Source organism: Poromitra crassiceps (assembly GCF_964638095.1).
Source record: "Poromitra crassiceps genome assembly, chromosome: 19".
NCBI lineage: Eukaryota > Metazoa > Chordata > Actinopteri > Beryciformes > Melamphaidae > Poromitra > Poromitra crassiceps.
In genome coordinates, this window is record NC_139646.1 from 9,321,878 (window position 1) to 9,337,973 (window position 16,096).

Here is a 16,096-nt window from a genome sequence, read left to right on the forward strand (position 1 = left end):
TCTTTCGAGACAGACTTTTGAATTAGTGTGCAATACACTGTTCAATCAGCATTGTTATATGCCACACCTGTCAGGTGGATTAATTATCTTGATAAAGGAGAAGTGCTCAAACAGATTTAAACATCTGTGAACAACATTTAGAAGAGAAATAGGTATTTTGTGTGCATAGGAACAGGTCTTGGGTCTTTTATTTCAACTCGTGGAAAATAGGAGCAAAAACACAAGGGTTAAATTTATACATTTGTTCAGTATATTTTCCTTTTTCACAGAAAGTGAAACATTTCGAAGTGTGTAACTAGATGTATGGATGTATGTATGAGATGAGATATGAATTTGCTATTACAATTTCTCTCCAGTAGGTGTCAGGCTTCCAAAGGATTGTCCAGCAAGAAATAATTCACTTGTTTAGTTATTGTCTGAACGCTTCGATTGTGGTTTTATAACTACTATTTTAAAGCTGACAAATTAGCTACTACTTTTGGTAATCGAACGATCGGAAACTGTCAAATGCATTATGCGGCGTGGTTTCTTCTTTTATGACTTCATCTGCATTTTTGTCGGAGCGGAACTAGTGTTAGTGGCGAACGAGCACAGCGGACACTATATTGTTGCACCACCTGTAAGTAGTGGCTAAGCTAAAGCTAGTGAGCTAGCATCACTTCATGTGACGCGACCTGCACACCGTTGATGGCTGAGGTGTAACGTTAGCATAATTACGGTAATTATCACGAAAAATATTAACGCGTCTAACTGTCAATGGGAATAACGTGGGATGGGGATGCTGGGAGAGTCGATTATCAATTTGGAAGTGGCTGGCGTCAGCTTTGACAGCTTCCAATCCTGACTGTTACTTTAGCTAGCTGGCTAACGTTAATGTTGATGACAGTCAGGCAATGTGTGCAAAATCTATCATTTTCTTCGTGTCTTGCCCCTCGAAATACCGGATAGCGCACAGTGTTGTTTATGTGTGTCAAGTACAGATGGTTGACATACTAATTGTTAATGTTACTACTTTGTTACCTAGCTGAGTTTTCAGCACACAAGTCAGATTTGTCGTAACGACGTACATGTAGCTAAACTAAACAGATTATTAAGATACTTGCCAGTTAGCGATGCTGCAGCTGTGCCAACTAATAAACAGTCGCGTTATTAACAGGGATGCAAACTAGTTACCTTTAGGCTAGTGTTAGGTGACAGTCACCCTTTTCATCCCAAAATAGGACACTTTCTGAGTGGTTTTGTGTCTGCCCTGTTATCTGTCACCTTTTTCACTATCAATGAGTTTGCATCCCTGATTAACGTTAAGTGGCATGGGCCAAGTGATGACTTATTACCATCAGAATCGTTTTCATATGGATGTTATCAGCTCGTTAGAAAAACACAGCCTGGCAAATCAGTTGACATTTACTATAACAATTTCTCAGATAGAGAAGCTGTCTTGGTCCACTTCTAATTTGCTGCCCAGTCAAAGAAGTTCAGGCATGACATGTTATTGTTGTGGTCTAGTACAGTTAAGTATTTGTTGTAAACACTTTGTTCCAATGTCAGTAACTAGTAAACCACAACAAATATTCTCATAAGACAGGGAAACTGATGCAGCGTATTTCTGAATTATTTTATTTCTGAAAGCAATTTTAATAGTGCTGTCAGTTACACACCTGTTTGTAAATGTATTCTCTGTGCCCATAACTATGGCTGGGTATTGGCAAGGACCTCACGATATGTATCACGATACATTGCGATACAATGCATATTGTGATATGGTGAATGGACTGCATTTATATAGCGCTTTTATCGAAAGCGCTTTACAATGTGCTTACATTCACCCATTCACACACCGAAGGCGGCAAGCTGCCACGCAGGGTGCTGGCACAGCCATCGGGAGCAAGTGTCAGTGGGGTTCAGTGTCTTGCCCAAGGACACTTCGGCATGTGAACTGGAGGAGCCGGGGATCGAACCACCGACCTTCTGATTAGTGGATGACCCGCTCTACCTCCTGAGCCACAGCCGCCGTGATATATTGCAATACTCTCTACATCATTTACTGAAAATTAAATTTGCTGTGTACCACCCAGGTAGTGTAATAATATGTACATCACTTTATATTGATAACTTAGTGGACAAATTGAGTCAAAACTACTGCGTGTTGAGTGTGTTACTGAACGTACTGAAATAAAAAATAATTTTTATTGTGTCACTGAACACACAGCTGTGCAAAAAAGCGATACAGTTTTGCTGGAAAAAATATTGTGATATATTGTCGTATCGATTTTATTGCACAGCGCTACCCATAACACAAAGTGTGTCTGTGTTGTGCATATTTTCCAAACAGTAACATGTGCATGGTTAGTACAAATTAAGAAATATCAGTATGAAGTATGAATAGATTTCTCATTCCCACAGGCTCTAACCTCAGTCCTTGAAGCCACAGGCTGCTGTGATGTCGGAGCCTAAACCTCCCACTCCAACCCCTGGAGACACATACAAGGGTTGGCTTTTCAAATGGACTAACTACATAAAAGGTTACCAGCGACGCTGGTTTGTTTTGAGCAATGGTCTGCTATCGTATTACAGGTAAAGTTTATTATCATTTTAGTATTTAGTATTCACATTTCTAGTTGGATATTCACTTTTGGGAGAGGTGTGTGTAGGGATCAAGTTCAAACAACTTTATTAATCCCACTAGGGGCAATCAGTTAAATAGACTGAAGACACATTTCACTTCAGGGAGAGCTAAAGTGTGAGGTTGATTATTCATGATGTCGACTCTTAGTGGCAAATCGGATTTACAATACAACTTTTAGTGAGCATCCTGGAAAATAGGCCAAAGTCGAATACTTTGTAGCCAAAATAAATTGGAACTGGCGTGTAGGAGGGAGATCCTGATGGCAGAAGGACACGCATTGTTGTTGTTGAATGATACATACGGTACATGCTTTTTCAAGTGAGTCTTTTGGCATTTACCAGCAGGTGACAGACAGGTGTTAGACACAGGTATCTGTCATCTGTTTAGATTGGAAACCGGGTAAAAAAGGTGCCAATGGAGCCGATCTTATTGACCTTGCATTTTTCAGCGAATTATTCTTGTTTTGTCTACATTTGCAATTGCATTTCTGCAGCTGTAAAGTTTGCCCAAAGTTTAGCTTAGAAATGCCCCACCCCTTAAAAGAAAATGTGTGTGGTTTATGGGACAATGCTAATTTTTATAATTACTTTTATTGCTGATACAGTAATGATAGATTATTATTTTTTGATCTTTTTTTTATGAGTTGCAACATGTCACCAAAATAAATAAGTACCGTAGAATAAAGACTTTCATCTACATTTGTTTAATTCAGGAATTCAATGGAAACCCCCTAATCTTCCAGATTGTTCTTTGGTTTAAAAGTGTTTCTTGCTCAACAAAAAAGTGGGTCAACACAATTAACTTCAATATTTTACAATCCCTCATTCTGTCTCTCTCCAGGACCCAGGCAGAGATGGGTCACACATGCCGGGGCACCATCAACCTAGCCACAGCCAACATTGCTGTGGAGGACTCCTGCAATTTTGTCATTTCCAACGGTGGGGCACAGACCTACCACCTGAAGGCCAGCTCAGAGGTGGAACGTCAGCGTTGGATCACTGCTCTGGAGCTGGCCAAGGCAAAGGCCGTCCGCATGCAGGCCGAGTCTGGTGAGCGGGAGGGAAGAAGAGTTGCGGGAGGCATCATTTGGAAATGCATAGTAAAGCCTAGTCCTTCAGCAGTTTACAACTCCATGTTTTGGACATGTGTACACACTGTCCTATTATGAGTGTGTATGTGTAACATTTTCTCATGGTGTTCATCTTTGTTTTTGGTCATATTTTCTTCTTCCTTCTCTCGCTCAGATGACTCGGGTGATGATTGCCCTACATTGCCCCCTACGTCTGGACAGGGTGCAGGCTGCCGTAACTCTGAGGTCCAGTCCACACTGCGCACACTAGGCAGCAAGGTGGAGGACCTCAGCACCTGCAATGACCTCATTGCCAAGCATGGCTCTGCCCTCCAAAGGTCAGGGTTCAATCACTCATTGACTCATCATCAGATTGAGTCATTTCAGTGCTGTGGAGAAAATAATGTGACAAATTTGCTGGACTGCCTCAAGTGCAGATGAAAGGAAAGAAGAGAGCTGGGGTCTAGCCTAAAACTGTTTAGTTGTAAGTCATGGCTAAAATATTTACATTGGTGACACAATAGAAGTACAAAGTGCATTGACTATCAATGTTTTTCTTGGCTGTGTAAAAGGCAATGAATAATAAAAAATACCAATTGAACTTTAAGGCAGGGCTGCAGGGACGGATCCACCCGCCACACACACACACACACACACACATTTTGCTCCACCCCCCAGGTCCTTGTCAGAGCTGGAGGGGATTCGTCCAGGAGGAGATATGGGGGATAAGGTCAAACAGGTTACAGAGAGGGCCACGCTGTTCCGAATCACCTCTAATGCCATGATCAATGTAAGTTACCCAAGGGTTATTTGCAGAGGAAAGAAATATGTTGTACTGAGGCTCTTGCTAAAGTGTTGCTTTTGGGTATTTGTGCTCCTCCCAGGCATGTAGAGACTTCCTCACCCTGGCCCAGACCCACAGTAAGCGCTGGCAGAAGGCCTTACAGGTTGAGCGAGACCAGAGGATAAGGTTGGAGGAGACTCTGGAGCAGCTGGCCAAGCAGCACAATCACCTGGAAAGAGCTTTCAGAGGAGCTACAGTTCTCCCCCCTTCGTTCAGCGATCCCGCCATAGATACCAAGGGTAAGGCTCACACCTGCAGCTGAACTGACCCTGTACCCTGAACCTGGCTTAAAGGCAGTGTATGCTAAGTTACGCTACCTGTATAACAAAAAAAATTAAAATATGATTCATATACATATGTTTTTCTGAGTGAGATATAGGCTAAAACAAATGCTACAGGCTATGCATCATTTAGACTGTAATTTGCCTGTATGCAAAACTGATGTTGCTGTTAGGAAAACCAGACTTAAAATAGGCCCTCACATGCTGTTGAACATTACAAGTGGAGTGCACATGTAAATATCCCAATATTGTTTTCTCCTGGAATCTTTATGTCACTGTACATGATCTTTATGTCACTGTACATGATCTTTATGTCACTGTACATTATCTTTATGTCACTGTACAGCAATCTGGGAACCCAGAGTGTATCTCGGCACGTAAATAGACTCTGGGACAGGCGTTCCTTTTTTTTAGGCCTCCTGTACAGCGGGAATCTTCCGCCCGGGACTTCCGCCGTGAATATATATTAAGAATTTTGACGTTTTGCGTTCAAAATAAAACCGAGGTAATGTATGTTTTTAAAAGGCACCGCTGCGCAGAAGCGGAAGTCCCGGGCGGAAGATCCACGCTGTACAGGAAGCCTAAAATAAAGCTACGGCTGTCCCAGAGTCTATTTACGTGCCGGAATAGACTCTGGGTTCGCAGATTGCTGTACATGGAGTTGGTGAAGATAGCATGCTGGGAGATGACAGTGTTGTATAAGAGTGAATGCTTTTACTGCTCACCTACTGATGACTTAGAGCTTGCCCCTTGCCATTTCGGCAAGCTTCAATCTAATCCACCGCAGTCTTTCTGTAGTCATTTAGATGTCGTTTTTTTTGTCATTCATTCTTCCACTCTTCCACTTTACCTTAGTTGGTTCGGGAAAAGGTGATGCGAGTGACGAGGACGAGGAGAATGAGTTCTTTGATGCTATGGAAGACCCGGCAGAGTTCATCACCGTGCCTGCTGACCCCAAATATCACAGGTCAATAACGCTCTCGTCCTGCCTTTCCATTTGTCACAGATTTTTGAGCTGCTTATACTTATCGTACAGTAGGTATAAGCCACTCTGTCGATCGGTTGGTCTGTCATCCCCCTCCTATCTCCATCCCACCCCTCTAAAGACAAAACAAAACACTGCACATGTTACAGACATAGAATATCAATCATGTTCTCAGGCAGCTACGTTGGTGCTTTTGCTCACTTGGTAGGGCAGCAGACTTTTCATTTGAGGGTCCTGGGGCCGGTTGCACAAAGCACCTTAAGTTAAGATTTTCCTTAGAGTCAGAGTTAAGGTGTCCATAAAATAAAATTGGTTGCACAAAACACCCTTAAATATTTTCCTTAAGGTTAAACATTTGAAGGAAAATGTAAGCATAAGATCTTAAATCTTATGCTTACATTTTCCTTCAAATGTTTAACCTTAAGGAAAATATTTAAGGGTGTTTTGTGCAACCAATTTTATTTTATGGACACCTTATGCGCCTACACATGATACACATGATACACATGATGAGTGTGAAGCCGTGTTGTCAGATACTGCTGACGGTTTCCAGCACAAAGAGTTCAAAACACGCCAAAATGCACACTAAACCACCCAAGGAACTGCACGTCTATGGAAATTTATCTGGCAACCCTGGTGTGAAGTGCGGCTCGGCAGCGCCTCGTCCACACGCCTCGGGAGTGCGCTCTGTGTTTTACAACGAGCGGAGGAGCGGGCAGGATTTCACTATAACTTGATATCAAGTGGCGTGGCGGGCCATGAGTTTGAAACCCCTGGCGTAAACCATTGCGGGATTACTCCCCCTTTTATAAATTGAAAATATGCGGGAATTTCCAAAAAGATGCGCGAATCTCGCAATCCCGCGCCAAATACATCCCTGCACATGATACACGTGATACACATGATCCACGGTAAAACAGCTCTGCGCCCGCTGTTCCATTCCGTTGTTTTCCTGTTCCTATGGGGGAGAGCGACGCTGCTCAACGAGGCGGCAGCGTTCCCCTTGGCGACACGCACAGCTCGATTTTGCCATTCTGCTCTGCGCTCAAAGTTCAAAGTATCTCAATGCTGACCTACGTATCGCTGACCTTTTCATGAGCGCAACCAATCAGAGGAGAAGAAGATATGGGCGCTGCTCGCCTCTTGCCCTGCAGATTTGCGCTCTGCTCACCAGATCGCTCCACCTCGCGGTGAGAAAAGTGCAGCCCTCTTATCTTATCTTATCTTATCATGCACCTTGACAACACTCAGTTTATCTCAAATGACATGCTTGTTTAATCACAAACCTACTCCCCCCCCCCCCCTCCTCGTTCCATTAGTCCGATTTTGTGCTTTCTTCTTTATCTGCCCATCAGGAGATCTGGCAGCAATGTTAGTGGGCTTAGCAGTGAGCTTGGAATGGACGATCAGTCGGTAAATGCATATTACTATTGTTTTCATGCTGATTTGTGTTATGCTATCATCATGTGCCAACATCACACAGTCACCTGACCATTCAGTCGTTTTGCTTTATCCTCTTCCAGCTTGATGAGCAGTCGTTGGCATCCAATCCAGAGTCTCCACAGCCCCTTGAGGTAGCGCTCGTCAGGCAGAGACGGACTCGCATCCCGGACAAGCCCAACTATTCCCTGAATCTGTGGAGCATCATGAAGAACTGCATCGGAAAGGAGCTCTCGAAAATACCAATGCCTGTAAGAAACCCGAGCGCTTCTTTGCGTGCGCACAGGCTATCCAAGCGCTCGTTTGTCTCCGTGAAAGTAAAAGTAAATGGAATTCCAGACTAATTATATCTCTCGGTCTACATCACGATCTCTATCTCTACCTCTATGCTTTATCTACCTACTAGGTGAATTTCAACGAGCCCCTCTCAATGCTGCAACGTCTGTCTGAAGACTTGGAGTACTACGAGCTGCTGGATAAGGCTGCCAAGTGTCAGAGCTCTCTAGAGCAGCTGTGCTACGTCGCCGCGTTCACCGTCTCCTCCTACTCCACTACTGTCCACCGCACAGGCAAACCCTTCAACCCCCTGCTGGGAGAAACCTTTGAGCTGGATCGACTTCGGGAATGTGGCTACCGCTCCCTCTGTGAGCAGGTGAGGAAGGAAGTGCAGAGCGATGGAGTTTAAGGAGGGAGAGTTTGTGTTTGTGTCAATCTGTTTTTGGTGAAAATGTTTTTGAATCCGATAAGAAACATACTGTATATACTCTGACATACCAGAGAGCAGAACATTGCAGACTAAATATTGCTTGTAATATCAGAATCGTGCTGTAAGGGATGGACTGTAGACTAAGACCAATTCACTCATGTCTGTTCTTCTCATCCTGGCTTCCCTATCTCTTCTCTCTCTTCACTGCCCTCACCCTTTCCCAGGTGAGTCACCACCCACCTTCTGCAGCTCACCATGCCATGTCTGAAAGAGGCTGGACCCTCAGACAAGAGATCTGCCTGGCCAGCAAGTTTAGAGGGAAATATCTCTCCATCATGCCCTTGGGTGAGTGTGTTAACAAAGCAGCAAGCTGTATACACTTGTTAGCCTATGAGCCTTTTTGCTTCAGTACAGTGTTCACCTATCAGTTGGTCTTAGAAGAATATCCCATGAATCTCAATATTGAACTATAGATGAGTATTATAACTGGATAGAATGTTGTTTGTTTGGCAGAATGTATTCCAGCATTCAATCTCTTATTACTGCACTAAATCTCTTATTCTGACTCCTATTTCAGTGTGTACGATGGCTATGGTGGCATAATTCAGTTGCTGTTGCCAACTCTAAATTTGCTCCCCTCTCTATCCCCAGGTTCTATCCAGTGCATATTTGAAAAGAGCAACAATCACTACTCTTGGAAGAAAGTCACCACCACAGTACACAACATCATTGTGGGAAAATTATGGATTGACCAGGTAACATAAAATTTAGACATGACCATTATCAGTGAAGGTAATGCTCACCTGAGGGAGTAGGGTTGGGTGGCTGAGGAGGGCAGGGGTCACAACAATTGTGCCAATTATTTTGAGATTTTGTCAATGCATAATTGCAAATACAAAACAAAAAATGTATTTAACATAATGTGCAACTTTTTAATATAAATACATTTCTGTTCTACACACATGCAAGCAATTTTGCAAACTGGCAACTTTGTCTTTTCTGGTGGCACACCATGGTTGAAACTTTGTCAACTTAACTTGTGGCACATGTTAACACTTTCTCAATTTAGATAGATCTATTTTGATTTACAAGAGCATACAAAATATTCATTAGCATATAAAAGTAAGACAATGATTTATGAACATTGTTTTGTTTTGTTTGCCACCTCTTCAAATAGTGTGCAATTGGTTACCGTTTTGGTGTTTTTGGACTGCTTTAGCGCAAATGTGATGCACATTCAAAAGGCTATTGAGAATCGATACAGTGGTGCACTATCACCATGTATCACCATGAACATGCTACCACTGTACCATGTTCATTAAGAATTATGACACAACTTTCAATTAGTACAGTACAGCTCCTCACTAGGGATAAATACATGACATAATACTTAAATATATATATAAATATGGTCTACGTGGAAAGTTAACCTATCATTCCCCTAATGTAGCCTTTTGTCCCTCCTTGTTTCCCTGCCAGTCAGGAGAGATCGATGTGGTGAACCACAGGACAGGAGATCGCTGCCACCTCAAGTTTGCTCCCTACAGTTACTTCTCCAGAGATGTGGCTAGAAAGGTGGGCTTTTGACTTCTCTTTGAACAGTGATGATGAGATAAAATAGGAAACGGTACCTCTTTTGCTAGATGTTATGTATCCAGAAGAATTAGTAATTACCTCCACCAAGGAGATTATGGTTTTGCCCTTTCGTTTGTCAGCAGGATATCTCAAAAACCTTCAAATGGATTTCCAAGATATTTGGTGAATAGATAGCCTGCAGCCCGAGGAACAATTGATTTGGGATTTCCAGTATTACATTTTTTTTTGCAAATATCTTTTAAACTAACAGAGATGGAGACTTTATTGCAATCTAATCCCACTGGTATGGACATGTTTTAATCATAGCTAGGGTTCATTGGTTCCCAAACTGTGGTCCACGGGGCTCCACCTGGTGGTCCGCCAGAGAATTGCAAAAACATAATCAGACAACGGTTTTTACATACACATTAACCCTAAGCAGTTGCCGGATTGGGCCGATTTTCGGAAATATCACGATATTTGGGAAACATCACAATTTTGAACATTTACTTTCAGAGGCTGCAGCAGGCTCAGTTTTAAAGCCAGAATGACGTTTCTGGTATCATATGTAACTAGAAGACTTAAGGAATCGATTTGTACCAACCATGTCATGCTTGCTTGTCAGGAAGGCAGCTAAATAACACTAAATAACACACAGCTAAATTTTGGTGGGGGAAAACAACTTTTTCAAAGGAGTCCTCTTTTTCACAGCTTAATGTGTGTGTGTGTGTGTGTGTGTGTGTGTGTGTGTGTGTGTGTGTGTGTGTGTGTGTGTGTGTGTGTGTGTGTGTGTGTGTGTGTGTGTGTGTGTGTGTGTGTGTGTGTGTGTGTCCATTTTGAACCAGCTAGTGGCCTTATATTGTTATTTAGCCTTTCTGCTGCATGCAATAGCATCGCTCCCTCCGCTCCTCCACCCGTCCAGATCGCCTTGCCCCTCCACCGCTACATGGACTCAGGGGTCGCTCATCCCGATCGCGACTCTTTGCCTCCCTGGCGCCACAATAGTGGAATGAACTCCCCCTCTCGGTCAGATTGTCCGAATCACTACCTATTTTTCGTCGTAGACTAAAGACTCGCCTGTTCGAGCTACACCTGGACCCTTCTGGAACTTTCTCCGTTTCTTAAAAACTAAAACAAAAACAAATGAACTACTAATGTACTCGCTACTTTTATACCTACTAACTAATGTTACGTATTATTTGTTTTCCCCCTGATTACCTTTTACAATTGCTATTCTATGCTATTTTATTCTAGATGTCTGACTGTTATTAATTGTGTTTCATGCTGTTCTCTGTGCTCTTGATGAGATGTGATATATGTTGATATGATATTGTAAGTCGCTTTGGAGAAAGGCGTCTGCTGAATGACATAATGTAATGTAAGTTCAAGTTGGAGAATTGTTTTGTGTTGGTGAAGGTTTGCACTCTCCATTTCTAGTTTCCAAGAATGCACTGCATTTCCCCCCTGTAACACTGGATTTTGTTAGTTAATGTCAGCATCACATTGATACAGGAATCTGAAATGTGCGTCCTTAGTTGCTAGTTTTCTTTGGTTGCAATAGCATCTCTGTTTTTATGGTAGATGTAAAATGTGACCCCTTTGTTTCAGACAAAAGGCCAAATTTCATATCTACCTTGAGGCTGTGCAACTGTTAATCCTATGAACCACTGCACTGGGTATAATGATCTGTTTTATTGCAGTCATAACGGAAAGCATTGTTTGTCTCTCAGGTAACAGGAGTGGTAACAGATAAGGACGGGAAGGCCCATTACGTGCTGTCGGGAACATGGGATGAGAAGATGGAGTTTTCCAGGATAATGCAGAGCAGTAAAGATGAGAACGGCACTGAAGGCAAACCCAAGACTGTCTATCAGACCCTGAAAGCCAAAGAACTATGGAGAGCCAACTCTCTACCGTGAGTTTGTGTGTTGTAAAGAAGTGTGGCAATGATCAGACGTGTGTATTGGTGTTTTTTAAACTGATGAAGCTGTGAAGGAACTACAAGTAGGGCAGAAGGATGGGGGGGGGGGTGATAACCAGATCAGCCAATCAGAAGCACATGTCAGATGTTCTAGAAATATCGTTTGGAAATGAAAAAGTGTTCTTTTGAACCATGTGGAGCTTAAAATCACAATGAAACAGCATTTTGACAGCGTCTTGCTTCCTGATTTCCTTTTGAAATGGGAAATTGGAGTGGGACATAATGCAAGGAGTGACAATTCAACAGTGTAAACCACTGGGATATCAGTTAGGGAGGGAAAGGAATGTGATAGTAATATTTGGTTTACGTCTTCTAGTGAACCATGAAGTCACCGCTAAAGTTATAGATTATAGATTGTCATTTCCCTCTCGTTTTCTCATTCTCTCTGTCGTTCTTTGTTGTTCTTTGTGCCCCTCGTCTGGCATCTCCATGCTCCTGTGATCTTCTGCGATGCCTAACATCACACAGAGAGGGAGCAGAGAACATGTACTACTTCTCCTCGCTGGCGTTGACCCTGAACGAACCTGAAGAGGGCTTGTTGGCGCCAACAGACAGCCGGCACCGGCCGGACCAGAAGCTAATGGAGGCAGGCCGTTGGGACGAGGCCAATGCAGAGAAGCAGAGACTGGAGGAAAAACAGCGCATCGCCCGCCGAGAGAGGGAGAGGGAGGCTGTCAAGGCGGCCAGCACACCTGAGGAGGGTAAGAAAAAGGAGAAGTTATGGACGGAGCCATGTATGAGTGTAAATAAGAGGGGGAATGAGGTAATGAGGTAGCAGGAAAGGTAGAAATGGGGCGGAGAAGTTATAAAAAAAAATTGAAGAAATGACGAAAAGGAGAGATTGCGTATAGCATCAAAGGTGGTCAACCCACATGAGGAACTGTGTCTGGTGTTTCTGTCCTGTAGTCTTTCTCTGTCCATTCATTGTTTTTCCACTTTGTCTGTCTTGGTACCCCTTGCCTGCCTGTCTCAGTCTCAACCACAGCTGTCACTGAGGATTCCATCAATGACTCATCTTTGAAAAGCAAGTACTCCTCTTAGTCTTTTCCCACTCTGGGTGGACACCTTCTTTTATTGGCGACACACATAAGAACACATGTACTATATGTTTTCCTGTGTACTGGGAAGGTGCTCTTCTGCATCACCCTGCCAACAGTTCATCCATTCACCCTTTTCCCATCCCTCCATCCATCTCTGTTCCGTTTAGCTGATGCAGAGGAGATTGGCACCGAAGCAAGTGAGGTTTCGGATGAAAGCAAGTATCACTTCTCCACTTAGCATAGAGCGGTGCGCTTAAGCATTTAAAATGCTATGTGTGGCATTTTAAAATGCTCTTTAAAATGCTATGTGTAGCCCGTGTTGCATTTTAAAGGAGCAATAAGCAAGAATTTTCCCCTAATCCTCTGTGGGAGGTCGATAGGCTTGCTGATCATTTTCTGGATTTCAAAACAGGTTTTCTGGCCCCTACTCTATTTAGGAAGAAAACCTCTCTGCCCATTGGCATTTCAATATACTCCCAATCCCCGATCAGCTCCCCGTGCATTTTCAACTGCTCAATGACCGTGGCTGGCCAAGCCAAATAAGCCAACTACAAAGCAATATTATTACAGTAATAATTTGCATTGTGATATATTACCTCTTCACAAGACACTTGCATTGGACTCTATCACTCCTCTCTATTGAGAAGATAACAGATAGTGGAACAAGTAAATAAATAGTTCCCCATTAGGGGGAACCATTAGTTCCCCTCTGCCCTTTCACACAGAACCAAGCAGCCCTGCAATATTTCCGCCCTGGAGTGTGCTTTCAGATAGCATCCACCCCTCCCGGATTGATATGTGTAGGTTATAAGTCCACTCTGAAAGCGGACACCCGCGTGTCAAACAGCTGCAGTATGCTTTTAATGTTACGTCACCGGGGGAAGTAGTAGGGTAGGCTATAAATGCACAGGAAGGAATACTTATAACGTTAGTTGTTTTTCATAAGGGAACGTACAACAGGCTAGACAGATTGCAGTTCTGGAGCTGGTTTCCCCAAACGTACGATTGTTTTGAGGAGGGACTGACAAGAATGAACAGAGGGAATATCCTCAGACCGACTCGCCACAGACGGATGCACGCTAAAAAAAAAAAAAAAAAAAAACTGCTGCCGGCGTATTGCGAGAAAAACATTGAAGCTTATTATTATATCCACTAATGCCTACTAATGTCAACATCGTTTGAGCATAAATAGCCTAACCTACTTACTCATAAACTCTAGGCACGGAGCATTCCTCCCGGCGCCCCTGTTGCAGTCATGATCGTATAGGCTACTTTTACTGTTACTTATGCCTTTCTTGCTGTGTGAAGTGATTTCCCCTGTATTTTCTTTATGAATGAGCTGAGCTTCGATCCGTCTTTCCGCAGGTACCCTTTCAGACAGACGTCGATTTGGGGCTATGACTACCTCCACTTGAAAGGCGTAACAAAATGATCCACCACTCCGCATTTGTGACTTTCACACAGGAGGCGAGGCTTAATAATCCCAGAACAATCGCGGCTTTCACAGGCTGTGTGAAAGAGGCTAGTAGTGACGCGTTCCTCCGTCTGAGACGGAAGTGAACAGATGCTCTGCTCGAGGGCATCCCTTCGAACTCTAGATAGGGATAGTTTATTTTTATTTTTTCTGTATGCGCGTTGAATCACATCGAGAGTGTTAATGACCTATACCAGCTGGCGGGGGCGGAGTTTCTGCAAGCAGACAAAGAGGGATTTCTCAGGGCAGAAAACATATAGAGAAGGTAAACACTGTCCATCTGCTTATAATATAAGCGGATGGACAGTGTTTATATAAAGTAATTGCAATATAAGCCTTATATTACTGATGTAATGATACAAATGGGTTGAAAATCGGCAAAGCCTTCCTTATTATTTGAAAATGCCCTTTTAAAATGTCTCAACAAGCTGTTAGTGTAGATTTTGGGTAGCATGTGAGGGAGGTTTTTTGTGTCTTATTGTAATGCTTCATATCTTCTTTTTGTGTGTGCTGGTGTTCAGCTGACACAGAGGATTCTCCCTCTCGTACGCCTGTTGCATGCAAGTAGCCCCTTAACATGTCCACTCACTCTTGCTCTGTCTCTCTGTCTGTCTCAATCATCTTCAGCTCTTACCTGTTCTTTTATGTCTCCATTTTTTTCAAAACATGCATCCTTCCCCCTTCTTTCTTTCAGCCCTCTATGGACACCCCCTCTCCCCTTTTTCAAGCAAGTATTCACTTCTGACGTGCACACACAGTACCATAATTTGAGATGTTCTTCTCATTTTAATTCCAATGTGTTTAGAGTAAGACCCCGCTACTCATCTTCCATATTTCCCTCTTTACACCCTTTCCATCTTGCCCTCCCTTAGCGGAAGGCATGGAAGGTCCTTATGGAAATCCAGTCAAAAGCAAGTAACATCATCAGTCCTGCTCTCCCCCCCCCCCCCCCCCCCTCCCGTCTTCTGGTTTGTTTTTGGTAGTTGTGTGTTTGGTGCAGTCGTTTCTTTTAGGGGAATCTTTTAGCAGTCACAGTTGTTTGTAGCTGACTTTGGCACAGCAAGCTTTGTGTCTGTCATTGAGCGTCGGTACTGCGATCCTGGGTAGACTTGGTATTATTAGAGTCTGGTTCTCAACAAATTGATGGTTTCATCAAGCACCAATCTCACCTGGTTGTATGTATCTGTCTGAAGAATGTGCAGTCAGAAACTTGAAATATCTTTGCAACTTCCAGAACCATGGCTACTCATATTCCTCTTAGTCTCCCCATCTGAAAGACCCCAGGCCGTCTAGCCTTCCCTTGATATGCTGTCTTGGCTCGGTGGCTTCTTCTTATATCCCTCATCTCCAGTCCCCCAAAAGCTTTCCTTCGGTAAAATACTTTTTTTTTCTCTGTTTCCTTCAGGCACACATCAAGACAACTATCAAGCACTGTGGTTCAAGAAGCTAGATGATGCAGTGTCTGGAGAGACCATGCATGTCTACAGCGGCGGTTACTGGGAAGCTAAGGACCAAGGCAGCTGGGACATGTGCCCCGACATCTTCTGACCACCTGACTGTATCAGCCTGTCTCCCAGCGAGGTGTGCGACCCAAACAAATAGAGAAGATGGTAAGAGGCACCCCCTCCCCCCTTACATCATCAAGGGTGCAGACACACCTATTGTACCCGCCTCGTCCCTCTTACAGCACAGATCATGAGCTCAGGCCCCTTCTCAGGATAAGGGGGTTTCGGACCAGTTTTCTGTCTTCACCCTCAATATGGACACAACAGTCAGGATGTCCTCCCACTGCCTCTCTAACACCGACTGTTGTTTATCTCGCTCTCCCGTCTGCACATCCTCCATCCAGGACTCCATAGTGCAACCTTTCACTTACATTTTACAACATCGTTTTCTGACAGTGCCCTCGTTCATTTTCTTTGGGAGCACCATTACCAGGGGCAAAATGCATATGCATACTGTATGCAAGGTTTGCCTATATGGAAAGAGTTACTAGTTGGAGACTTTCTTTTCCTTTTCTTTTTTTGATTGTGATTATTTTGTAATGAATGTATTGCAGGTTGGGAGAAGACATC

General features: G+C 43.4%; 1 protein-coding gene across 1 annotated transcript; it reads left to right on the top strand.

Annotated features, from left to right (window-relative positions):
• The first annotated feature begins 634 nt into the window (after nt 1-634).
• LOC310794278 (oxysterol-binding protein 1-like) lies at nt 635-15,722 on the top strand. The gene is made up of 18 exons (XM_083656245.1): nt 635-718; nt 2,404-2,574; nt 3,467-3,675; nt 3,871-4,033; nt 4,374-4,485; nt 4,580-4,778; nt 5,676-5,787; nt 7,161-7,218; nt 7,329-7,496; nt 7,652-7,897; nt 8,176-8,296; nt 8,603-8,706; nt 9,431-9,526; nt 11,257-11,441; nt 11,976-12,208; nt 12,715-12,766; nt 14,535-14,585; nt 15,431-15,722. The coding sequence occupies exons 2-18, from the start codon at nt 2,441-2,443 to the stop codon at nt 15,567-15,569; spliced, it is 2,382 nt and encodes a 793-aa protein (XP_083512371.1). The 5' UTR covers nt 635-718; nt 2,404-2,440; the 3' UTR covers nt 15,570-15,722.
• Nucleotides 15,723-16,096: the final 374 nt, after the last annotated feature.

Excerpts from the sequence above, each read along its gene's own strand:
- LOC310794278 (XM_083656245.1), top strand. The coding sequence starts at position 2,441 with ATGTCGGAGCCTAAACCTCCCACTCCAACCCCTGGAGACACATACAAG. Across the intron at positions 7,219-7,328 it reads TTGGAATGGACGATCAGTCG|CTTGATGAGCAGTCGTTGGC; the intron begins GTAAATGCATAT and ends ATCCTCTTCCAG. Across the intron at positions 14,586-15,430 it reads CGTACGCCTGTTGCATGCAA|ACATCAAGACAACTATCAAG; the intron begins GTAGCCCCTTAA and ends TCCTTCAGGCAC.